Source organism: Polypterus senegalus, chromosome 2, assembly GCF_016835505.1.
Source record: "Polypterus senegalus isolate Bchr_013 chromosome 2, ASM1683550v1, whole genome shotgun sequence".
Classification (NCBI taxonomy): Eukaryota; Metazoa; Chordata; class Cladistia; order Polypteriformes; family Polypteridae; genus Polypterus; species Polypterus senegalus.
In genome coordinates, this window is record NC_053155.1 from 274,872,403 (window position 1) to 274,900,236 (window position 27,834).

The 27,834-nt window shown below is 35.2% G+C and overlaps 1 protein-coding gene across 1 annotated transcript in view; it reads left to right on the forward strand.

Annotated features, from left to right (window-relative positions):
• pola1 (polymerase (DNA directed), alpha 1) overlaps window positions 1-27,834 on the forward strand; it is a 430,119-nt gene that overhangs the window by 153,948 nt on the left and 248,337 nt on the right. The window contains exons 27-28 of the mRNA XM_039745606.1: window positions 11,617-11,649; window positions 12,519-12,611. Of these exons, the coding sequence (XP_039601540.1) occupies window positions 11,617-11,649; window positions 12,519-12,611 (126 nt within the window). The remainder of the gene's footprint in view (window positions 1-11,616; window positions 11,650-12,518; window positions 12,612-27,834) is intronic.

A 27,834-nucleotide genomic window follows, 5' to 3' on the forward strand; every position in this document is an offset into this window, starting at 1 on the left:
ATACTCGAATAATGGATACTTTATTCGCCATCAATGATTGTTTTGGTAAAGCCATACTCAGTGTATTCATTAGATGAACGGTAAAAAAGTAAGAGCGAGGGGAGGATGACTCATTGAGGCATGCAGGCTGTAGTCTTGGCGTCAACTCTATCTGAATTGCGCGATCACATTTGAAAAATATATCTTTTCAAGTTCTATTTAGTCCATATGTGTCAAACTCAAGGGCGGGCCACATCCGCCCGGCGTAATTATATCCGCCCAGAGATCATTTTATATACTGTATTATTGTTATTAAAGCCGGGTATATGAAGCGCTGGTAACACAATAAACTACAGATCCCATAATGCAGCGCTTCAGCTGCCTTGCCGAACACTTACCGCTTACTAGAGTTATTGCGCACTGAGTTTGCACGGCGCTTTGGTGACTTTGAAGAACAAAAAAAGTCCGTCTACATGCGGCTCGAACCTCGTGCATGTTTGGTAGCACATATCTGTGTGAGAAGCTCTTCTCAGTGATAAAGACTAACAAAACAGCACACAGGAGTCGCCTCACTGATGAGCACCTGCAATCCATCCTGAGAATCTCCACAACACAGAACCTCACACCAAACAGAAACGAACTTGTGGCCAAAAAGATGCCAGGCGTCCAGCTCTAAAATGACATATGAGCAAAGACAACTGAATGATTTGATTTTTATTGCACGTAAGAGCGGGAGTCAACCGTTTTAACAAACAGCGTATTGCACTGATACGAAATAGCTGTGTGTGTGTATATATGTAGATATGTATGTATATGTATATATATGTTTATATATATGTGTGTGTATGTATGTATATATATATATATGTATTTGTGTGTATATATGTGTGTGTATGTATGTATATGTGTGTGTGTATATATGTAGATATATATGTATGCATATATGTGTATATGTATAGATATGTATATATATATATATATATATATATATATACTATATATATATATATATACTGTATATATATATATATACTGTATATATATATATATATACTGTATATATGACAACAACACTCATCACTCACAACAGTGCCAAAACAATTACATTGACAATCAGGTTACGTTATTTTCAAAATGTTTCCTTTTTATTTTCATTTCTTCTTTAACACACTACTTCTCCGCTGCGAAGCGCGGGTATTTTGCTAGTATTAAGTATAATTAAGTCTAAAACTAAATTTTACACGCAAGGTTATTATTACTCTGCTTTAGAATGTGGAGTATTATAAAAAATAATTTAGGAAATGGTTTGTAAACAATAAGCAAAACATTTAAAAAATAAAATTTATTCTTTATTATTGTTTGAACTTGCCTAATTGCTAAATATGGTTATAAGTATAAATCACACTTTTTATATAAAATATCAACACAGAAATGAATATGATGAATCTTGGCCTTTTTTTTTTCTTTTTTTTTTTGGTCTAGACCATGGAAAGGGGGATTTGAATAGAGAGCACATGTGTGTTTTCTTTACTAAAATCCTTTGGCCTATGTGTGTAGCCATCTGTGAGCCTCCAGAAGTAATCCTGACTTGGATCAGCTTACAGAGTTGAGGAAACTGAGAGCATTGCCTCTGACTTGAAATGGGCAGTGCGAGGTGGAATCAGCTGTGTGATTGTGCGGGCGGGCAGTGTATGAAGCAGATCAGAGCATGTGGAGCTACATGGAAGGAGCTGTGAAAGACTGGATGGCATTGAAGGGCTGGGTCACAGAGTAACTGTTAGGGAACAATGTTCTTTGCTTTTCACCCACATCATCTTTAGGAATCCCGAGGAAATCATTTTTTAAGCTTTGTGCTTGACAGTTATGAAATCAATTTTTGTTGTAAGCTCACAAGACATGTGAAACCAGACTTCACTGTTTTGCTCATCACTAGCTATACTGCTATATCTTTGAATAACTAATCTTAAATTAATGTATTAAGTGGAGGAAGTAATACTTCAGTGTAACAACTAGTGATATAAAAGTAGATTCTGTAATTTTGGAGTGGCGATTGAGATAATTGACTGCTTGAATGAATGACATTTGCATAATTGGCTTTCTTCTTTACGTCATCTTCTTTTACCTCTCTTATTAGCGCACTCTTTGCCTTTCTCCCAGTCTGCTTATATTAGTCATTTGTTTCTCCAGACTTCCTCTATTTCAACTTTATTTTGCAGATTTTTGTATTTTATCATTCCTTTAGGTGCCTTTTTCTTCCTTTTTTTTGCCTGCGATTCTGCATTTAAAGTTTCACAAAGATTTTATCATTTTTATTTATCTGCTCCATAAACCTCCAGATCCTCCGCAATCAGTTCTTCAATTTCAACCGTCCTATTTTCCATTTCTCTTCTAGTTTCTGCATTGATTATCTGCTCTTTTAAATTTAACTGTTTTCTTTTTAGGCCCCCTTCTTTGTCCTTTTTTAGATCTGCAGCTAGTACTCTGTTGTGTTACTGCTTCTCATGATATAGTCAGTCTGAATTCTATTCCCCTTCTACTGTGTTATCAAGTGGTTCCTGTCTTTTGAAATTAAGTGTTTTTAAAATCACCAAGTCATGCCTCCTTAGAGGCTTTAGAAAATATTGGATGTTTCTAGTTACCTAATTTTTCTCTCCTAATCTATTGCTGCATAAATAATATGGCTGAAGTCACAATTGTGTCATTAGAGACCTCTGCACATTTGCTGATTTTTATGTTCTTGTCCACCATAAATAGGACTCTTTCTGCTTAGAAGCTTTAATTAAAAACTATGCAAAGCAACCTTTAAGCACATTGTACAAACAGTAGCGTGTGTCAAGCTAACATTGGTTAAACAGTTACTGTTTGTTCTGGTAATGTATTAACATTTTCCTTCTCAATATTCAGTATTCTGGATTGAGCTGATTCATTTAAAGTAAATTCTTCTAATACACACATTACACCTATAAAGTCTTACTGTACTTCCTGATCGTAGTATAGCTTGCTATTTTGAATTGACATCATTATCTAAAGTCAGACAAACTTGCACTTAAGGAGATCAGGCCGGAGTTTGCAAGTAGGAATTCAGAGTTTTGTGCTCATTTTCTTTCCAATTTCTGTGTTGGAGGTCAGAAATTGAGTTCCGGTTTTTAGTGAATACAGCATTAGTCCATCATACACTTCTTCCCAACCTTTATTTCTTTCTCCAGTGTGGCCATGTCTGTTACCAAAATAAAACTCTTTTACTGTTTTAATGTCCCTCATAATCACTTCCAGTTTTTTCCAAAACTCTTCATTATCCTCCTCTGGACACGCTTCTTGGTTGCATAATAGCTGATTATATGCCAAGTGTACCCATTTCACAAACGTTTGGTCTTCATCAATCAATCTATCCTTCTGTTTACTTCCACATTTCTCTTTCAGTTTTTGATATACTGTAGAATTATTCATACTATTTTTCTTTTAGTGCCACAGTTGTTGTTGGCGAAATGTATATCTCATACTTAGCTCTTTTTCTTTAAGCGGTGAAGGCAGGGTGGACTGGGTGGAGAAGCGATTCAGGAGTGATTTGTGTTAGAAGAGTAACTGCAAATGTGAAAAAGTAGTGAGACCAGCTATGTTGTCTGGTTTGGAGACTGGCACTGATGAAAACACAGGAAGCAGAGCTGGAAGTGGCAGAACTGAAGGTGCTACAATTTCCGTTCGGAGTAATGAAGGTAGACAGGATTAGAAATGAGTATATTAGAGGAACAACACAGGTATACAGTTTGGTGACCAAATGAGAGGCTAGATTGAGTTTTTGGACATGTGCAAAGTAGATATGGTGGGTACATCAGGAAAAGTTTGAGGATGGGATCCACCAGGCAAGTGGAATGTCAAAGAGGAGGTTTATGAATGTGGTGAAGGAGGACATGAAGGCAGTTGGTGTGGCAGAAAATAATGTAAAAGATTGGGATAGATGGAGACAGGTGATCCGCTGTGGTGACCCCTAAATGGGAGCAGCTGGAAAAAGATGATTTCGCTCTCTTCCTTTGCTGCATATTTATTTAGACTATAGTAAACTCAATATGCAAATTTTTCTTTTATCATTTCCATAGTTTTTGACTTCTTCCTGTCAGATTCCGAACATTTAGTTTTGCTGTTCTTGAGCACAATGCCATCTGCTTTACTTTAATGAGAAAGAGTTGAGTCCAATTCTGACTTGAGGAGGAGGATGGCTCCTTTAAGGCTTGTTTTTTACTCCTATAAACAGTAGATAGCTAATTATGCTTGTAAATTTGCTATGTGGTGCTGCAGGCAGCCCACAGGTATCAGTGTTAAATATTCTGTTCCAGTACTTATTCTCATTATCATTAGCCAATGAGTGGAATTGAGTAGAAATACTGCAAGTATTTGTTTTTATTGTTTGTTTCATCTTTTTAAACGCATGAGAATATAAATCTGGCTGAATAGGGTCCTGTCATCATGTATGCCTAAAGTGATTGGGCAGCAGTCTTACAGTAAGAATGTATGAAAGTTCTGCAGCTTATGGTACAGCTCTCTAATGTTATGCTGACAAAGTATCATGGGGTGCTTAAGAAAATTTTTTGCCTAAGCTGACCATAAGGTGAATTTCCACAAAAAATATTTAATGAACATGGTCACTTACGAAAACCGCTTAGTCACTATGAAAAATGTTTCATCAAATTTTGCAGATCAGCACTAGTTTGAGAAAATATTAAAGGAGTTGTATCTTTTCAGTTTAAACAAAAGGAGATTCAGAGGTGACATGAGTGCAGTGTTTAATGTAATGAAAGGAAATAATACAGTGGATCTAGGTTTTTACTTCAAAATGAGTTTGAGTACGCAGGAACAGAGGAATCTTGTTAAGTGTGTATTTTGCACAAGCGTTACAAAGTTTTCTTCTCGTAGAGAATGACAGACTTAAGGAACAAGTTTCTAAGTAGTTTGGTTGACAGTAGGACTTTAGAGACATTCAAAACTCAAATTGACGTTATTTTGGACAAATAAAGAGGGTTAGGCTTGATGAAATTTGCTGGGCTAAATGGCTTGTTCTCGTCAAAATTATTCTAATATCCTCTTATCCTTTTGTTGAGTTCTTGCTTATTTAGCCACCACCCCTTTTTATGGTAGCCCTTGCCCACATTTCAAAGTTCAGAAATGAACCCTGCACATTGTCTCAAGAGTACTCCCTAACTTAGTTTCAGTCAGTTTTATTCAAATTGAAAATCATACTGTAGATAAATAGAACTTTATTTGTTCCCGGGGTAAATTTGCATTTTTACAGAAGCTCTTTAAATGAATAAATACATAGATAAACAAGTAAGTTAATAAAAATACATACATACTTTGGTCTGATCACACACTGGAATTACTGTAAAGCAAGAAAAATTCAAAAGATAAAAGTTTTGACTTTGCAGTCACAGTCCTACTAATAAAGCTTTGGCTTAGAGTTAAAGTTTTAGAGTTTAATGTCCTTGGTGCAGCAAACCACAGCTTTAAATGGCAAATCTTGTTTTTGCCCATATTACACAACCTACAAGACAGGAGATTGTGTGTTTGTTCAAACACAAAAAGAGATATGTATGATGTATACTGGTTGTGTATGTGTATATGTATGTATGTATGTATGTATGTGTGTATGTGTATATATATAATTAATTGTGTTCCCCAAGTTTGTACACATTTATCTCCATCAGTATCGGAAGTTAGAATTTAATAAAAATACATTTCAGATTAGACTAAGAAATGCACATGTAGAAAAAAACTCCAACCTGTTTATTTTATGCAATGTAAAGTATTTAATTTTATTTTCTATGCAGATATCTAGCAGAGCTTCTGTCTTTCACTTACCATTATTTTGATGCATTCTTCTGAAATATTTTTGGAGTTTATTTGATTTAATATGTACAAAATGTCATTTTTGAATTCCAGCCATTTATAATAAACCACTTTGAAACATCTCTGGCGCCTGTGAAATAAAGCATTCTATTATAACAGCTGCACAACCAGGGCAGTCTTAAGTGATATAGATAGAAAAAGTAGCCTAATATGATGATTGGTTCCTTGACAAATGATTTATCTGTCTAAAAACATTCCTGATTAAGATCATTTGCTGCTATTAGGATTCTGCCAATGTAGGAATTTTAAGTTCCATTTTAATGTTGATAACAATTCTAATCTACATTTACAATGAGATTATGAAAGCTTTTTTATTTTGCTGATTGTTAAATTGCTAAAAGATTTGTTAATTATTATTTTTGTTAGACTCTTATGGTTATGAATAAGTTCTTGAATAGATATTTTTACTAGCTATAATTGATAAGGATTTTTAGGAATTAAATAAAAGTTTTATTCTAAAATCTGTGTTTATTTTTGTAAGTTAACATTGAGTCTTTTAAATAAAAAAAGAAGCTGGTGTCAGATTTAGAGTGTGTAGTTTTCAGTCATGGTGTGTTAATAATGGCCTACTAAGATCTGCTTTGTAGGTTTTGACAGTTTCAGGTGATGTGTCATTTTTATTTGACATATTAACCTATATGTCACTAAGGGCTGTATTCTCTTTAATGGTCATCTTTAGGCCCCCAAGATTCTACAGAATCTCTTTTTAACTTAATAACTGAGTTGCTAATTATTAATGTTTTGATAGGTATGCCAAGTATATTCATAGGATAGTTATTAGTTCAGAGTTTGCCTAACAGATGTACTGTAATTAAAACAACAAATCTGTATAATGAGATTCTAGAAAATCCAATACAACATGCTGATCTATGCTTTCATGTTGGACTCCCATACTTTATGTCCAGTAGTAAAAGTAATAACAATTTTTTAACCACAATGCTCTTTTAGATGGCTTTTCTTTATTAACTTGTTTCAACATACACCTCATTCCTTCACAATCCGTGACACTGTGTATACGTGTATATAATTTTATATATGCACAGATAAGCATACTGTACTTTTAGGTAAATGGACCTGTTTTAAACAAGTCAAGTACAGTATATTCATTAGCACTGTTTTGATTTATTATATTAGAAATAACATTTGTCTTTTTTAATATATACTGTAATATAATAACCTTAGTCCTCAATGTCCTAACACACATAAATGCATCTGTTAGGGTGGACCAATGATCGGTTTCCCTTAAAAACGTGGGACGGTGAGTAGGGCTTGTAGGGGAGGCAGGAGTTTTTGGCGCTAATTTAGAGAAGTATATTGTGATTTACATCTGATTCTTTTGGCGCTTCATTTCTTTGAAAACTGTCTTGTAGGGAATTAATACCTCTTCCATTACACACTTCACCTTTAGTGTTGACGTTGATCAATCAGTGTCATCAAACGTATCCATGACAATCTTGGGAATTTGGAGAGCACTGTATTGTTTGGTTTGACCTTGTCGTCGTCTTCCTCTTCCTCATCATATATTGCTTCAGGCTTCAGTAGCAGTAATTTCCAGTAGCTCGTCCTCTTGCAGTTCCTTAGTGTTGGTGTTAAGGATTTTTTGACATTCGTGTACATTTTTAGCATTTTTGGTTCCTTATAATTTGAACAGTCTAAAGTTGCTGACAGTTTTGAGTCTCTGTTGATTGCATGTGACATTGTCTGTTTAAGCTCAAGTTCCTGTGGTTTTCTTAGTATTGTTGTTGTTCAGGGCAGATCCATCCATCCATTATCCAACCTGCTATACTACCGGTTCACGGAGGTCTGCTGGAGCCAATCCCAGCCAACACAGGGGCATGGCAGTAAACAAACCCCGGGCAGGGCACCAGCCCACCGCTTCAGGGCAGATTTTTTTTTATTTTTTTTTTTTTACTACACTGCTTTCTTTAATCTGTAGTCTCTTTCCTTTGTTATCCTTTTATTGATTTTAATTAGCCCCATCATTGTAGCATGATTAGCAAATTTAATGATATGAATGATACTACTTATTTTGATTAGTTTATTGGTTATGAGTAAGTGCAGCCCGAACCCAAGGGGGCACTGACTTTAGACGTGTCTGTGAATGCCGTGGTAGCCCTGCCCTTTGGACAGTTAACACTAGAATTACCAGAGACTATGAAAAAACTCGTAAATCCGTCCCACCTTAAATTGCTTCTTAAAACCGTTCTCGCCTCTCGCATTTGTGCGATGTTTTCACATATATTGTCTCTTTCTTTCAGGTGTGTAATAGAAACCACAGCATAGAGAGAAATGCAAAATTATTTGAAAACGAACAGCGTCCGATCAGCTGTAAAAGTATGGCATTTCTAAGTGTTTGCTTTTTTTCAGTCTGATTCTCTCAGTCATACTGTATATTTGTCTCTTATTCAGTGCACGCAAGAACATGCAGGTGGCCAGATACTGTATGCTACAACATGCTGGCGGTGATCAATGCACATTTTAAAAAAAGAAAGAGACAAATATATGTGACGTTTTGAAGAAATCATTTTATGACACGATTTAGGCTTTAGGAAGTAAGTACATAAAGGTAAAGTCACAAGTAGTGTGCAGAGGGCATGCTCAAAAATGTGTGTAATGCCACGAAAAGTGCCTGCTGACACTTTAGTATGCAAGCAATGGTATGTGCATTCTTGCTCCGATGTAGAAGGGAGCTGAGTTTACCTCTGTTACAGCGTGTCTATGTGAAAACAGCAGTATCAGATGCGGGGGTGGGGTGTGTTTGGGCTCGTGAACACGGCCGAGGTAATAAAACTGACAAAAAATAAAAATAAAAAAGGTAACCTTTACAAGTATCATAAATTACACCGGCTGTTACAGACTGAAATCAAATGTATGTTTTTATTCTAAAATAGTTAGACTAAGAGCAGTTTACTTCTCAAAATGGAGTGGTGCAGGATCGAACTCGCGACCTTTTGATTCCCAGTCGGCAGCTGATTCTATTGCACCACGGAGGCAGTCATAATAAACAAGTGTCAATGTCGCATGTTAAGGCGGCTTTTTGTTTCTGCAGTTATATTTTTGAATAAAAGCGCAATTGTTGTGTTAGATTTGTACCTTCTGTGAAAATATTTTTGATATTTGAACTTCAGACTTCATACATTATATAGTTTATGCCTACATTTTGACATCTACTAGTAGAATATAAAAAAGTTTATGTTTTAACAATGTGTTTACACAGATTACTGTAGAAACGGAACAGACATGAAATGCGTGTGTTCCAAACAACGATCTATTATTTCCACTCTAAAACTCCACTTCACTCCCAGAAAATCACTCAAGGCATGAGCTGGGAGATGTTTGTGCACAAGTCGGTGAGGGGATGGAATAGCCGGCTATTTGCAGCTTTTCTTTTATCAGCACATTTAGATTAATAAAAGACGGTGGCAGAGAGGTGAGAACGGTTTTAAGAAGCGATTTAAGGTGGGACAGATTTACAAGTTTTTTCGTAGGCTCTGGTAATTCTAGTGTTAAGCACGTGATATAATGTGTTTGTGGTTAGTGAAACAGCGGTGTGCCTTGGGATGTTTTTGGCTACAAAAAGTGTGCCATCCCATAGAAACGTTGGGAAACACTGTACTATAGCCTTTTCTCTCTGTTTTCATAAGATTAAACATGGATTAGTATATTTAAAATCACCAGTGTATGAAGGTTACATGAAGTGTTATAAAGATGAATCATGTCATCGGGTTGTCATGTCTTCTGCTTCCACTCACTATGCCAATCTGGAGAAAAGCAAGAGTAATTTTTTATGTTGCATCACATTCACTTGATTTTTAAAAGTATGTATCATTGGGTATCTATTATATAACACTAAATGTTATGTGTGTCTCCAGTCACTGAGAGCAATCTGATTAGTCAGTTTGGCTTTGGTGTGAATGGTCAATTTGGCTTTGGTGATATGATCAAAAGAGGAAGTGTCTGAAGAAGAAAAGGCATAGGAGACATGGTGAGAGTGTAGCCTTTAAAGATTGGATATATTAAAGCATAAAACTGGATAGGAGGTGAAAAGTACCTTGAAAACAATGGGAGAGTCTGAATATCGGGCTTTACAGAAGCAGACTTGAGAGAGAGGAGTGCTGGTCAAGACAGGTTCAGACACACCTGGATACCAAGGAAAGGCTCACATTGGATGAGAGAAAAGACATATTTTAAAATTATTCTATTACCTGTCTTTGACAGGTAGTGTGGCTAGTAAAATATAAAAAAAATACTGTGTCTTGCTGTAAGCTATCTGTTACAATATAATTGTTACAGCAGTTAGGAATTTATTTTACTTCTCTGTTAGTTACAAGATTGAGGGATCAGGGTATATACATGCCATTAACACAAGACAAATTACTTAGGATGTCTTTTGGCAAAGCTGTGGTAACCTTATCAATAATAATATTAGGATGTCTTTTGGTAAAGCTGTGGTAACCTTATCAAAAATAATAAATTTGATGTCAATAAAAATAACATTAAATATTACTCGGTAGTTAACATATGACGTTTTCTATTAATGGCATATATTGCTAGTTTGCCTTTTACACTTCATATTTTATATATACTGCTTTTTTACTGCTTTTACAAAGCCTTTATACAACCTGATTGTGCTTAAGTAATTTTGTTTTTTACTTTTAATTATTTTTTGCTCCTACTGGTGACAAGTAAAATGTGGGCATCAGAAGAATCTATGGTGTTTATTCCTGTTGAATGCTGAATTTAGTAATTTCAGCTTTTGAGCAAGTTTATCTTTAATCTTATGTTGGTTAATCACACATTCTCCATCTATCCTAATGTCGTGGTTATGTTCAGGGTTACTTAGGAAAGCCTGTGCCTATCCCAGGAGGTTTGGGTACAAGGCAGTAGATATCCTAAAGACCTTACCATTTCAGGGCGTTCACACACACACACACACACACACACACATTCAGTTTCTAGGGTGTGTGTGAGTGTGCGTGTGTTTTTTTAAATAATTTTTAAATTAAAGTCTAACATGGAGCATGGGTCTTGTTCAGTTGAAAAATAGCAAAATCACATTCACCTTTTTTTAAGACATAAAAAATTATATTTTATAAAGAAACATAACTTTGACTGTTACTAGCATAAAGTGAATATTTCTTTTTTTCTTTCTGGTAATTTTGAAAATCTAGAAAAGAAATGTTAAAGTCACTACATATAGGGTATGTGACAGTCAACTTTGAACCCAAATAATGACTTGGGAGACCAAAGTGTAAGAAAAAGGAGATTTTTGACAAATGAAAGAATATCTAGAACTGTGTAAAGGTGTACAATACTGCCCAATTCTGGGGCCTCCCTTCCTTGTTTCTTGCAGACAGCTGAGCTCTTGTCCACCAGCTACCTTCCTGCTCCAAGCTCAGTATGAACCAGGCTTAAAGGGGCCTTTGAGACAAGGGCAAGAATCACTTCTGGGTAACCCTTCAGGAATTCTTGTGGGTTAAATGGCAACCCTTCCCTTATGGTGCTATTGAGGGCAATACCCCCACCATCTTGCCCCCAAAATAAAAAACCAGTGTAGTAAGTGTTGAGCACTGAGACTTACCAAATGTCAAATTTCATTATCTGGTTTGAGATAAGCATATATGTAGATCTGTGTGTGTATATTTTTTAATGGCATTGGTTGAACTAATTCTGTAATAGTAAACACTATTTAGAATCACTATTTAATAAGTAATAATGGTATTTTTTTTTTATTAACAGATCCTTATGCACACAAAAGATATGGTTATGAAGGTAAAGTTTCTTAACTTTATTTTGTAAAATTTTACGGAGTCAGTTTTATATCCTTTTTGTCTTTGTTAATAAAATTTAAATACTTTTATAATAGATCTGCTGCTTTGTCAGGATGTGATGAATTCCAAACACTGATTATTTTTTGTGATATATTTTATTGGTACTGCATTTTCAACCCCAAATACAAATATTATCCTTTCTTTACTACAGTATTGGATATCCATAGCTTACAAGCATAAAGTTAACAAACTATTAAATCTCTGCTTTGACTCATTTTTATTTTACATTGTCGAAAAAGAGTAAAAAAAATGTCATTGTGCAAAACTCAAAATAAGTAATTATTTGGCACCCAGATATGTAAACTAAGAAAGGATGAACAGGGATTTACTTCACCCTATAGTGGTTATTTACTTCTACATATTGGGTGATAGAGTTTGGAGACAGACTTTCATTGACAAATTAGTTAATGCTTGCTCACAGCTCCAGGTCATTCTTTTAAGTCATGGCATGGGCATTGCATGTGCGCATGAATATATATACACTGTAGATGCTATTATACTATATTTTATGTTAAAGTTCCACCAGTTAAACATCAGCTGCACTTCGGATATTTTATTGTTATATTTTTTCTTACAAGTATATATTTCAGATCAATACTAGTAAAGATACATATCATAGCTATGTGGTCATGCTAGCAATTAGATTTTTCTACTGTAATATAAACTTGATTTTTTCAAATTGTATAATTCTCTATGAAAGAGTTTGTCATTTTTTTCATCCATGCAGCATGTTGAATTATTGTTATTGATACATTGTTTATTGCTTAAATTTAAACATTACCAAATATTAACAGTGTTATTTATTTTTAGATGAACCTGGAAGTAATTTATGGTGACACAGATTCTATCATGATTAATACGAACAGCAATAATCTGGAGGAGGTCTTTAAGCTTGGGAACAAGGTAGTTCAAATTTTAAGCATTAGTTTAACATCTTTCTTTTTTATTTAAACAAGAAACAAAAATAATATTAATGGTTTCAATGGTAAAAAAAAAAAACCAAAAAATTAAATTAAGTCTTCTAATTAGTAAAAATCTATGTCTTCCTATAGAATTCAAATAGCTAAGGAGAGTTTATATAAAAAAAATTAAAAAAAAAATACATTAAGCATGTTTTAATTACTATGTTATACTTTCAAGCAGACTTTAACATGCAAATAAATCTTTTCAAAAGATCTTTGTGCAACTGAAAGCACACCTTTCAACATTTCTTTCTAAATACTTTAAACTGTGTTCTTTAACTTACAGCCCACCCAAGTTAGTTAATGTTCCACATGCTAAGAATTTCTGTAATGTTTTTCACACTGTCAGTCAAACTGTTTTGATTACTAGATAATACTATTTGTAATTATAATAATACTTAATTTAGACCATCAAAATTAGATAGGCCCTAACTTTTATATTTACTTTTTTTTCCCCCCTCTAGCAATATTGTCAAGCACAGATAGTAAGTTAGTGATGTTCTTTGGCTATTGTTGATATATGAAGTGCTATTTAGAAAGCAAGCAGAACTTGCTGTTTACCTAGAGAGTAAGGTGGAGATTATCCTTGCAGAAATGTCTGCCTCTTTTAACACACACAGATGGTAACACATGATATAACTGTTGTTTTCTATCTTAGCCTAAATATTGACTGAATTTGAAGCCAGGAATGTTCACTCAAGATCTGTGTCAAACCCTTCATGGGTCTGGTTTTTAAACTTCTTAGCTGGATCTTCCAGACAATTGGTAGCATAGATTTGAGCACCTTGAAGGTTAGTTGCAATTTGCTCACAACTAACATAACATCTGTGACTGGCTGCCAGTTACTGACTGTGAAGTCAGCAGAATAATCTGATTGATGGCAAAGAGCTGTCACTAAATCTTTGCAGTAGAAGAGACCTCAGGATTTAAAAATGTTAAATGTGAAATGTTCAAATATTAACAGTAATGAAGGTGACAAATGTAATAGAATTTTTTTTTTAAAACACACATCAGTAAAAGTAAAACAATAATGTTACATAAAACTACTCTGTAAATTATCCTTTTTCCAGAAAAGTACAAGTAATAGAATAAATTTAACACGTGACAATCCACTTCTATAACCCAGTGCCAGACTTTACTTCACAATTTCTGTAGCCTGAACTAGTGGGACGAGAAGTTTTCTAGTCTTTGAAAAGCTAAGGTGGTCCTTTTTGTAAAACGGATAAAAGCAAATATCAAGATGAATACTTTTTAATTCTGTATATACCATCACAAGCATTCTTGCAATATACGAAATTTATAAAGCAGTCTTTCTATTGAAACTATTGTTAAAATTGGGTCAACATCTTTAAAGGTAAAGCTGCGTGGACACAAGTAGCCATTTTAACATTGACACTCTTGTGCCAATTCCTATTTTATTTGTGCTAATTATTTTTCCACTAAGGGTTTTAATTAGATATACTGTATTTCTAATTGTGTTTTGACCGGCCCTTATTAACATGACCTATATGTTTACTCTGGTTGAATAAAATGTATTTAAAATACAATTGAAGAAGTCTCTCTAACTCTTAATTTTAACTAGTCAAAATATATTTTTAAATATCTGTTTATTTTCAAAAGGCAAATATTTTGTGCAGTATAGCATATTTTTGAGTCAACAAAGTGAAAACTAAAGATCTCTTCAATTCAGTATTGAATGTATTTTCTATTGTTTCGTGCTTCTGAGGGACATTTTCTATTGAAAGTTTAGAAACATTCATGTTTTTCACTAGCTATACTGCTCAAAAAAATTAAAGGAACACTTTTTAATCAGAGTATAGCAGCAAGTCAGTGAAACTTCTGGAATATTGATCTGGTCAGTTAAGTAGAAGAGGGGATTGTTAATCAGTTTCAACTGCTTTGTTGTTAATGAAATTAACAACAGGTGCACTAGAGAGGCAACAGTGAGACGACCCCCAAAACAGGAATGGTTTAACAGCCACTGATATTTTTCCCTCCCCATCTTTTGTGACTCTTTTCATTAGTTTTGTATTTGGCTACGGTCCGTGTCACTACTGGTAGCATGAGATGATACCTGGACCCTACAGAGGTTGCGCAGGTAGTCCAACTTCCCCAGGATGGCACATCAATACGTGCCATTGCAAGAAGGTTTGCTGTGTCTCCCAGCACAGTCTCAAGGGCATGGAGGAGATTCCAGGAGACGGGCAGTTACTCCAGGAGAGCTGGACAGGGCTGTAGAAAGTCCTTAACCCTTTAGCAGGACTGGTGTCTGCTCCTTTTGTGAGAGGAGGTAGAGGAGGAGCACTGCCAGAGCCCTACAAAATGACCTCCAGCAGACCACCGGTGGGAATATGTCTGACCAAGCAATCAGAAACAGACTTCATGATGGTGGCCTGAGGGCCCAACGTCCTCTAGTGCGCCCTGTGCTCACTGCCCGGCACCATGGAGCTCGATTGGCATTTGCCATAGAATACCAGAATTTGCATGTCCACCACTGGTGCCCTGTGTGCTTTTCACATATGAGAGCAGGTTCACCCTGAGCAATGATGGACATAAAAGGGTCTGGAGAATCCGTGGATATCATTATGCTGCCTGTAACATCGTTCAGTATGACTGGTTTGTGGTGGGTCGGTGATGGTCTGGGGAGGCGTATCCACGGAGGGACAAAATGGCACCTTGACTGCCTTGAGAGTATGTAGGCAGTTCCTGGAGGATGAAGGAATTGATACCACTGACTGGCTTCCACGCTCGCCTGACCTAAATCCAATAGAACACCTCTGGGACATGTTTTGGTCCATCCGACGCTGCCAGGTTGCACCTCAGACTGTCCAGGAGCTCAGTGATGCCCTGGTCCAGATCTGGGAGGAGATCCCCAGGGCACCATCTATCGTCTCATTAGGAGCATGCCCCAACGTTGTCAGACATGCATACAAGCATGTCGGGGCCATACAAACTACTGAGTAGATTTTGAGTTGCTACAATGAAATTTCGGCAAAATGGACTAGCCTGCCGCTTCATTTTTTCACTTTGTTTTTCGGGGTGTCTTTGAATTCAGCCCTCTGTAGGATGATAACTTTCATTTCCAGTAAATGATGTGACATCCTTTCATTTGTAACACATTACCCAGTCCATATCAGTATAGATATCTAGCAGGATTTTTTTCCCAATTGAGATCTGATTTGTTTTAAAAGTGTTCCTTTAATTTTTTTGAGTAGTTTATTTTAACTAGGGTTGTTTTTATTTTTTTAAAGTTGTATGTTTCTGTAGGACATTTCCCATTGAATTTCATGGAACATTCATTTAGTAGTTCTCACTAGTTAAGGCAAGTTGTTTTAACTAGGGCTGTTGTTTTATTAAAAATTTAATTGCAGTTAATTGCACAATTAAATTTTTAACCTTTTTTAGTAACAGCTTATTAATTAAAATATTGCACATTTCCTTGAACCATATTAATATTTTCCCATGAAGCAAAAATAACTCCTAAGACTGATTAATTCCTAAGACAAAACAATTTTAATAATCATTTGCCTTTGCAATTTAAATTGTTCCAGTTAATTTATTGAACAATTTTGTATAGGAGAAACAATTGCATAAACAGTGAAACACTAATCAAAAGCTCAAAGTGTTTTTTTTCTTTGAGCCGTCATGCAAATTATTCTAGCACTTTAAATGGTTGTTTAAAATGAAAGGTACATGAAAAATAAGAGTATTGATTTTCGGACTGTTTATTCAGCCAGATATTTAAGCACATTTGTATATTTACACTGGTAGTTCAAGAAATTCTGTTTTAACAATATAACGAGATACAGAAAGTAAATGTTCACAAGGAACCAGTGTTTTGAGAAATGTTACTTTTAAAGTAAACTTACTTCTTTTTCTCATTATGTTCAAAAAAGTAGCTAAATATGTTATATAGTTACTAATTATAAAATATAATGCATTACAATCAAGGAGATACTTTTGCATTCCTTTTCCTTCTAGTAAAGAGATGAAACCTATAATTGTAATAAAAAAAATCTATTTCCGTGAACAGATAGAAAAATAGAATATTACAGAATTCATTGCTACTCCATTCCAGATCACGATGCTAACGTACAGTAGCATTCAGTGCTATCCATTTTATTATGTAGCTTTTACTTACTTTACTTAGACTGTGCCGGGTGCCATATTGGGTGCCAAGTGTTTGCCTTCGAGTTCTGGTAGCAGTGCTCCTTATTTTAAGCCTTTATTTTTTAAGATGCTTAGCACTGGGTACAGTAGAACATAAATGCCAATAAAGATTATTTTGAATTTAAATGTAATGGTTACTACTCAAATATCAAAATACATTTAGTCCTTCTTGGTCTGTGAAGTAAATAAGACCCATTCTTTTTTTTTCTATCCTTAATGCAACGCCCCCAAAGGTTTGGTTTATGAACACTAGCCGCTGTGCCGCCTGTAGACACTGTTTCAGCATACCTATAGAAAATAACTGGATTCAAACTAAACTGACTCTGTATTAATAGGTTTCTAGTAACTGCTTTTAATTAACACATTTAGGTGTTGCATTAAGCCATGTGTTGGCTGGGATTGGCTCCAGCAGATCCCCATGACCCTGCAGTTAGAATGTAGTGGGTTGGATGATGGGTGGATGGATGGTGTTGTATTAAAAATTGCAGAAAGTTTGAACTTGTTAATCATATGCATTAACGTCAATTATTTAGATGCCCTAGTTTAAAACTGTTCATTTCTAACAGTACTTTCCATTTTAAATATCTAAAATTGTTTTCTGTCATAATTTGAAAAAAATATGATTACGTATTCACTAGTCACAATCTTAATCATCAGAAATTAACCAACTTCTCCCATTTACTTCCATAATGTTTTAAAGTAGAGATGGCTTTTTGAGATCTTATTATAAAAAGATATCAATTTTCTGGTGGCCCAAATTTGAATTTCACATACTAGAAATTATTTTATCTCGTCTAAGTCAGCATTTGGTATCGTTAGTGTTTATGTAATAAATGTATGAAAAAATCAAATATCTTAAATGCAAGTTTAACCAGTCAAAATTTAATTTAAGATCATATTTAATTCTGATTTTAAAACAGACAGCATTAAAGATACTCTACACTACAATATAATTATAAATATTTCAGATTGAAACCTTCATAGAGGTCAGTAAGAAAAGTCCATCAGTAAACTGGATGTCTCTACTGTAGTTTGTATTCCAGCAAGTCTCTTTTTGACTAGTCGAAAATATATTGGCAAAATGCTCAAATTAAAAATAACATCACACAAACTTATATTTTAAAGTTTATTTCATTTCTGTCCTCAAAGGGGAATTTAAGCATCCACAGAAAAGAAAACAGTTAAGGGCTGCAGCTTCCAAGCAGAGCTGCAGGCAATAAGCAGAGGTGTTGCAACTGGAATTGAGTTCATCAGGATGAAATTAATGATAATATGAAAGAAAAACTTCAACATGACTTGCAGTTCTGACAAATGTGAATCAGACAACATTTAAACATCCGTCATATCCTATTGCTTAATTACTTTATACTCTTCCTTTCCATGATACTGCTTGAAGATAAAAAAAAAGGTCTCCAAGAAACTCATGTTTAGATTACATTGTCACTGCCAAACAAACCTGGATGAACATTTAGTTAATATGAAAGCATTCAATAAAGAGGAACTGTTAAGCATTTAAAAGTAAATTTTGCTGTTTACTGCAACAACTTGAGTTGTTATAAATTTCCAATGATTAATATTCAGAGCCACAAAGGGCCATATCACTGAACGTATCACATCTACATGAGAATTCCACAAGTCTTGTCCTCTTCCCCCACTTTCACACTGTATGCTTTCATCCTGCCAGTTATCCATCTGATTTTCTCCGCTAAGGTAAGTTTACTTAAATTCCTGTACAAATAATAGTCCAGGGATTTCCCCCAGAACATTCTTTTGCCCAAAGATGTTAATAATAAAAAACATTTTAGCAGTCATATGAACTGTTAATACTGCCAAAATTATTAGAATGACAGAACATTTTTTTCTGGTTAGACAAAAATTACTTCAGCACTAGCACTGATTTGAAGACTGAGATTCATGGATTACACCTAGTTTAGAGCCCTTTAACTAAAAGATATACACTGTTTAAAATAGTTTATTATTTTCATTTTCACATTGTTTGGAGAGTAAGTATACCTTGTGTTAGTTTATGTTTAGTTTATTTTACAGGCTGTTTCTTATCAGGCTTTTTTTTTTAACTTTGTGTTCTAGTTGATTGCTTTCAGTTAACCGTTTGGCTGTCAAAGTACAATACTTTATAAGATAGTCTCTGGCAATTGATTCTAGAATATTACATTCGGAAGCTAAAATCAAACTTTTTTTTTTTCTGCTTTCTTTCATTACTTCATACTTGGCATTTTTGAGCTACCTTCACAACATGCATATGAAAACTGTTCTATCTGATGTAAAATTTCTGCAAGAATGACTAAAGTCGAGCATTAATGATGTGAATCAGAATAGTTGTAAAATTAATTCAGACATACTATTTTCCAAGAAGAACAGCTTAACCAAGGAGCTACTTTAAGTGAAGTTTTTGTGCTATTATTATTTATAGAATCTGACTAGTGATCTTTAAGAGTAGACTTCTTATTCAAGTAATCACTTAATTACTGGAAAATATTTTTCTCTAATTTTTTTAACAACAGAAATGTGAGATCTAAAATTATTCAAAACTTGCTCGTACAGATTGTTTTTATTAAGAAATAATCCTGACTAACTGCAGTTTTTAAAGAATCAAGAAAAAACACAGACTAGCACTCTTGCATTTTATACACCTATAATTCAAAACTACTAAGAAATAAAACAAATTCTCAAATATCAGACTGCTGTTTGCTTTACTTAAATGAGTTTTCTGAATGTCAGTGTACTGTCAATATAGTTCTTATAGTTCATCCATACTCCGCTTTCTGGCACTATTTCTGGTTTACTGTCTGCTTAAGATTTCTTAGGACTTGTAGAAGTAGGTGATTTTTGCACATTTTTCTTGTCTACTATGTCTGTCACAGTTTTCATGCTATTCTTAAAATTGACCAAGCTACTGTATTTACATTGCCAAGTATATTATTAGCAATGCTAGAAAATTTAGAGGAAGCTTTTGTGTCAAAACAAAGTCTCTTAATATTGGCTCCTTCTTTAGTTCTTGTAATGGATCGGTTTCATTGTCGAGGATCTGAGATCCATCAATGGTAAATCTTGATCATTCTTATGTCCTGGATAACTAACATGTTAGCTAAGATCAAATGAAAGAACAATGTTCAGAACCTCCCTTGCTTTGGGCTCATATTCATTTTTTATGTGAAAATTGAATCACGATGCTATTTATTATGATAGGTAATAAATCTGAAAATCTGTTTGTACAACCGGGATTTTTTAAGTAATCAACACTTGGGACACCTGTGGAAATTGTTTGCTTCAACCTGCAAGACTTAATTCACATTAATTGCTGCAGAACACCTGTAGGTTATAACCTATTAGGTGTTTCCTGATGAAGGCCCATTTATAATATTCTGATTTCTTTTTTTAGTTTTTACTGTCCTAAGTTTTTGGCAGTTTTTTTTTACCATTTTAGGTCATTCATTGTATTTAAACTGATTACATGTGAATAAAAACTGAGGTGTTCTAAAAATTTTGGCCGATAGTGTATAAATGAGTCATTATTGTATATTTTGTTATACTGTGTTTAGGCCCAAGATACTTCAGTCATGTCAGTCATTGTCCAACCCGCTATATCCTAACACAGGGTCACAGGGGTCTGCTGGAGACAATCCCAGCCAGCACAGGGCACAAGGAAGGAACAAACCCCTGGGCAGGGCGCCAGCCCACCACAGGGCACACACACACACCTACACACCAAACACACACTAGGGACAATTTAGGATCACCAATGCACCTAACCTGCATGTCTTTGTACTGTGGGAGGAAACCAGAGCACCCAGAGGAAACCCTCGCAGACACAGGGATAACATGCAAACTCCACGCAGGGAGGACCCGGGAAGCAAACCCAGGTTTCCTTACTGCAAGGCAGCAGCTCTACAACTGCGCCACCATGCCGCCCTCATGCTTAATATAAAGGCAGACAGTACTCCTAATACTGATGGAAAGATTTTTATAAAAGGCAAAACTATAAAGGCTGGTGTCTTTATAGTTCATTTTGTTTGAGAAAATATTTACCAAGCACTAACTTTCTTTCCTTGTCAAACATAATGAACAAACTTAAAATTTGGAGCAGCTACTTCAGTTAACACAGCAACTGCATTAAGGCTTTGCCATGTTTCAGTAAAAATTAAAACATTAATTTTTATTTCAGTAATTTTGTCATTATTAGTAAAAAAGTTAGAAGCATTTTATATTAAACAGCAACAATGATAAATGGAAGTAATATGTTTTGGGTGAAGTGACTAAACTACAGTTTACTCATCTATCATGAATCAGAAGTAATCCTATGTCGTTGGCAGTAAATGCTCATTGTGAAAGTAGGCTTTCTTCACTGCCTCATGAGTGCTGCTGATTTCTAGAAAACTTGTAAATAATTTACCTTTCACTATAAAGTTTCATAAAATGATCAAGCTGGTCATCTATTTGTATACCTAGTCTGTCATGATTTCTTCATTTACATCACACTTTTTGTGTGTCATTTGTAGCCATCATGGTATTTTATTTTGCATGTTTGGCCTGACAGCTTTACATCCAGACTAGAGTTTTACCTGAGAAATGACTATTTTTCCTGAGATAACTGATCTAGATCCAATAATTTACTTTTAAATTCATAAGATACACTACATATACAGTATATAAATGCTCATGAAACCATAGTTTCCTGGTCCAGGGAATGAATTTGAGAATTCCTTTTAAAATGAGTTTGTTTAGTTTGTGTGTCAATTTGGGTTGGGTTTAGTTAATACCTAATTCTGCCTGTGTAATTTTTGTGTTGAAATTGAATATGTTTGGTTGGAGAACTTCACCTTTTTAACAGACTCCATTTGTTTTCAAAATCTTTTGTTTTAGTTTACTAGTGGCTTTATATTGTAATCTTCCTGCAGATGCTGGTGTGTTCTAGCAAGTGAAGTTCCTGGGGCCTCAAGTATAGAACCTTGTTTCGATTCCATAGTAAAATTTTGCCTACGCTAAAAAGGTAAAAACTGCATATGCACAAAAAAAATCCTGATTTATAAAACCATGCGTATATCAGGTACCACACCAAGTCCCTCTTTAAATCTCAAATGAACTTGAAACTATGCACTGGTTCACACACTTTAACCACTCCTCATCAACTCCCACAGTAATCATGTATCTACAAACCTAAAAGTACAAACTTTTTGAATATTCATGACCTAATCACAATATAAATTTTTCTGTATTCCTGTGTGGTACATCTTCTTTTAAGCCATAGGAGAACACAGAAAGCTCAGTGAATATGAACTTGAGGTATTACTGACATTTGGTGTAGTTTAAGGAGTGGTCTGCTCCCCCCCAACAGATGGACAATGTTACTAAAATAAGTCTCAAAAAGAGTCTATTTTTCCTCAATTTTTAAAGTCACAGTTAATGTATATACGTATGTTAATCAATTAATTAGGCAATTGTTAGTGTCCAGGGTGCTCGTTACATGTAGTTTGCATGTGGCTATGCGTGGGTTTGCTGCAGTTTTCTCTCATAGTCCAATATGGGTTAGGTGAATTGGTGATACTGAATCATTTCTTTGTGTATGTTTGGGTGTGTGGGGGTGTGTGTTTGTTCACCAGGTGATGAGCTTGTGCCCTGTCCAGGGGTTCTTTTTTATTGTGCCCTTTGCTTGTTGTGATTGGCTGTAACTGTATCCTGCCCTAGACAAGAAGGTTTAGAGGATGGATGGATCAATGAATACATAATCTGTTCTGCCAAAAAGAAACTTTCACTTGCACATTGCCAAGCCGATAGAGAATACTCTTCAATTACAGGTTAGTTCACTGTCTCACATTTAGCATGAGAGAGGTTATTTCAACTTGAAAACATTGTGTTTAATGATTTCCTCTTTTACATGCCTGAAAGACACTGTCTGCAAAACAGATCCTTGGTAGTCAGCCTGTGCGACTTAATGGTAGTGTGTGTGGTGGCAAGTCATATTTGCCTGTGCAAACAACGGCATGGTGGTCTGAGCAAATCTGCATCACAAGTGACAAAATATTTAAAAAAAAAAAACAATGCGTCTCCTTAATGATGCAAATAAATAACAGAAAATGCTCCAGCTTTCAAATCAGTTAACTTAGTTGCATTCAAAAGTTATGCAGTCGGTATATTTTGTAAGTTCTTTAAATAAGGAAGCACTTTCTCTGTCACAATTAAAATACATAGAAAACAATGTTTTTTGTCATTTGCATATCTTCCGTGTCTTTGGTGCAGTCCTCTTCAAGTTGTGTACTAAATTATGGAGACTATCACACAGAAGTCTCAAGATCCCTGTTTTATTACAGGTTTGCAACAACTGTGTTTAGAGGATGAATGGATGGATAAACATCAGAACGTAACTTACTGCAATATTGAAATGCATAGAGAACAATATTTTCAGTTCTTTTCATTGTCTTGCTGGCACTACTGTGCCAACACCACTAAAGTATGCATGGGACTTATGGATGGTTAAAACCTTTTGTATCTTTAAGCCAGTTTTTCACTCCAAGTTGGTGTTCTATAAATCCAGCTTGTACACATTTTGATGCATAAACAAGTTTTTTATACTTGATGCCCTTGGTGTTTTGAAAATTATCAAAAATGCTTGCAAGGCAGGTCTCTGATAGTTAAATTTATTAGTTGTGATTGATTATGTTGGTTTACCTAACTCTTAATCCTTGTAGTTTGCCTGCCAGTTACAGTCCTGCTGACAGGTTTTTGCCAAAGATGATATTGGCTTTGGTATAAACTTCATCAGGTCACTAGCTTCACTTGCTTCATCTTTTTTAATAACAGTATGTTCTCAGGGAAGCTTATTATTCTCCAGGGAAAATTATTCACCATGTAGATTTCTGGTGCTTAAATGCCACTACAGGTTAGTCCTTGATGACTTTGCTTTTATTCAGTCTCTGTGCTTGCTTTATTGCCTAGACTATATATATTACTTTGTGTCTTCATAGTAGCATAGATAGTTGTAGTGAAAAATGTATTGTTCCTAGCTTGTACCTGATGATTGCTGGGTTGGGCTCCAACTACCCCATGCTACTACACTGGATCAGTGGTTTAAAGAAATAAATGGAATGAAAGACATAATATGAGAGTGAGAGAGAGGTTTAGTTCACACTACCTTGGATAAATTTAACACCAATCTTTTCTTTTAAACAATTTCAGTCTATTGATATAGTGAAAGAACAAGGAAAACCAAAGCTGAGACTCATGAGAAAGGACAACTACTATTAAAGGTTTCAAGCAGGTATATGTTTGCCAAAATCTTAGAAAGTGTAGACTGGGAGTCCTGCCAGATTCAAAATATTTGAGCATTTCAAGGTGCAATACCATCAGGCGATGCAAAGGACTTCTGTATACCCATGAGAACACACGGATGTGCATGCCTGACCACATGACAGTTATTCATCAGTGTTATTCAAAAATCTGTTTTTGCCATCCACTGCTTTGCAAGACCTGGCAGTTTCAAATTTACGCACTTTGGAGATTGATTTGGAAACTACTTTTCAGTGGTTGAAAATGCTGTTTAGGTGTGGGTGGAAGGCCAGAACAAATGAAACAATAAAAAAGAAAAAGATGCTTCTTCAAAGTTTTGTGTGAAAGTAATTTTACTATGGTGTCCATTGGACAAACCAAGTCAAGAAAATGAACAGAGAAAGCATTTTGTCATAATTAATGTGGTTATTTGTCAGTAGCAATATAAATACTGATTTTTATTATTGCAAAGAAAACTAATAAATGTATACACTAGTGTTCAAATGTCTTACCCTCTGACCTGAGGAAGAGGTAAGTTAGGATTCTTCCAGCAATATAAGTCTATGCGCCAATAAAGGCAATTACAATTTGGTTGTCTTTCTCAACTTTAAGCCCATCTGGAAGTAGACCAAACACAGCTGTTAGTGGAGTAGGAGGGATTGTGATGCCCAGGCTGTCTGAAAGGCATTTGAACATTTTTGTCCAAAATGATGTTAATTTGGTGCACACCGAAAACATATGGCCCAGTGAGGCAGGAACTTGATTGCAGTGTTCACAAGTTGGATCTTGCCTGGAAAACATTTTGGACAATTTTAAACGAGAGAGATGCACTTGATATATCATTCTAAGTAGAAAAATTGTATGCTTTGTACATATGGAGCTCAAGTGAATTCTGTGCTTTGCTACTTTCCATTCCTTTTTTGTGATGTTGAGTGAGATATCCTTTTTCCACTGTACTCTGGGATCTTTGTAAGAGAGTGACTTTAAAATGTTTTTATATATTACAGAAATGCTGTTTGAGTCTTCAAGACTGATCAATATTTCTTCCGGTATAGAGAAAGGTGGGAGTTGAGGGCAATTGGGTAGGTTTTGTTTAACAAAGTTTCTAATTTGAAGGTAGTGGAAAAAAAAAAGTGCTGCTGGAAAGTTAAATTGGGGGTGTAATTGTTCAAAGAATGCAAAGACATTGTCTATGTCCTCACACCTGGACAAACTTATTAGGAAGGCAGACTCTATTGTAGGAATGAAGCTGGACAGTTTAACATCTGTGGCAGAGCGACGGGTGCAAAGTAAGCTCCTCTCAATCATGGAGAATTCATTGCATCCACTGCACAGTGTCATCTTCAGGCAGAGGAGTAGCTTCAGTGACAGACTGCTGTCACTGTCCTGCTTCACTGAAAGACTGAGGAGATCGTTTCTCCCCCACACTATGTAACTCTTTAATTCCACCTGGAGGGGTAAACGCTAACATTATTCAAAGTTATTGTCTGTTTTTACATGCTCTTTAATATTGTTTTTTGTATCAGTATGCTGCTGCTGGATTATGTGAATTTCCCCTTGGTAATTAATAAAGTATCTATTGATCGATCTCTAAAGGAGAGGATGGAAAAAGATGATTCTTGCGCCGAGGTGCCACAGATAAAACTTCTCTAACTTAAAATACTTCCTACATTGATTCCATATTGTTAGTGAGTGAAACACTATTGGGTTGTTAGTATACAGTGCACCCCCAAAATTCACGGGGGTTATGTTCCTAGAGCACCCGCGAATTGTGAAAAACTGCGAATTTTGCATGTGGTTTAAAAAAAATGTCTATTTTTATAAACACTAAGTATGCCCCCAAAACTCTTTAATTTAATTTCAAACTCAGCTTAGTACAATACATAAAAATAAAGAATGTAAAGGTAAACCTATATACTGTACTGCTATGTCTCCTGCAGTGTTAGAATGTAAAATACCTGGTCAGCAGAAGACCAATCAGAGCCATTGCAGGGACTGCTGGGAATTGCAGTTTCAAATTCTATTGGCTACTTTCACCATCCCAAGCCGTGTTTTCCTCTACAGTTGTTTCCTGTTCTCTCTACAGTGCAGTATTGCCACGATAAAAGCCATAAAAATTGCAGAGGATATTTGCAGTTTCCGCTAACAATTATTAGATAGGTTCTAAGGAAAAATCTGAACTCTGAACCGCGACTTTGTGGAGGTCTACTCTATTGGCGATGACTTTTACTTATTGGGGTAAAAATCAAGGAATATGAAGAAGTACTGAAGGATTTTATTTCTTTTGTGGACCAAGCCTGTGTCTACTCACCCGCATTTACTTGTGTACCTCGTGCACCTTAAAGATGCGCACCCTAAAAGAAAAACAAAGAACAAAGAAAATCGCAAAAAAAGTTTTGCCCCGTGTACGACGTGCGTAGATTGTATTGTATATATATATATATATATATATATATATATATAGGAATATATATATATATATATATATATATATATAGAGAGAGAGAGAGAGAGAGAGAGAGAGAGAGAGAGAGAGAGAGAGAGAGAGAGAGAGAGAGAGAGAGAGAGAGAGAGAGAGAGAGAGAGAGAGAGAGAGAGAGAGAGAGAGAGAGAGAGAGAGAGAGAGAGAGAGAGAGAGAGAGAGAGAGAGAGAGAGAGAGAGAGAGAGAAAATCCAAGGAAAAGAAGTAAACTTTACAGAATTTCATTTCCTAAGGTATGACGCACACCTGATTTTCTAATGCTAATTTTCGGGGGAAAAATGTGCGCATGGTACACGCGTAAATACGGTATTTCTTTCAATGTCCAGGTTTTTATAGCTTGTATATTTGCCGCCCAATAATAAAATTGAAAGTAAGGTAAAGCCATGCCACCTTCTTCTTTAGGTCTTTGTAGGGTTATGGTTAAATCTAATTTCTTAAAAAATTATTTATTGATGTATATTGGAATGATTTGAAATAGAAAGAAAAGGTTAGGAAGGATATTTATCTTGACAATGTTAATTCTTCCAGCTAAAGTTAGATGAAGAGTAGACCATCTATGCAAGTCTTGCTTAATTTTTTCCATGCAGACAATTACATTTTGTTGATAAAGAGTTTTATGCTTACCCGTGATCATTTTCTCCTAGGTATTTAAGCTGACCTATGATGATAAAAGGGAAGGTGTCCACTCTAATATTGTGGGCTTGAGAATTTACTGGAAAGAGCACACTTTTGTTCAAATTAATTTTGAGACCAGAAATCTTTTGAAATTCTGTTAGTGCTGTTCAGACTGCATACACAGTATTTTGTGGATCAGATACAGTATGTACAGTACCATTTCATCTGCATATAAAGAAATTTTCTGTTCAAGTCCTTCTCTGATAATCCCTTTTATCTCATAAGAATTTCAACAGTGAGCAGCCAATGGCTCAATGGCAGTTGCAAACAGCAATGGTGACAAGGGATATCCTTGTCTAGTACCCCTTTCTAGCTTGAAGTAGTCTGAATTAATGTTGTTAATACAAACTGAAGCTTCTGGACAGGTATACAGTAGTTTGATCCATGCACAGATGTTTGGGCCAAACCCAGATTTCTCCAATATGGTACAAAGGTGGTTCCATTCACCCATATCAAAAGCTTTTTCTGCATCCAACGAAAATATCATCTCTGGGGTATTTGACGTTGTGGGTGAATATATCGCATTAAACAGGTGTCAAAAATTGAAAGCAAAGTG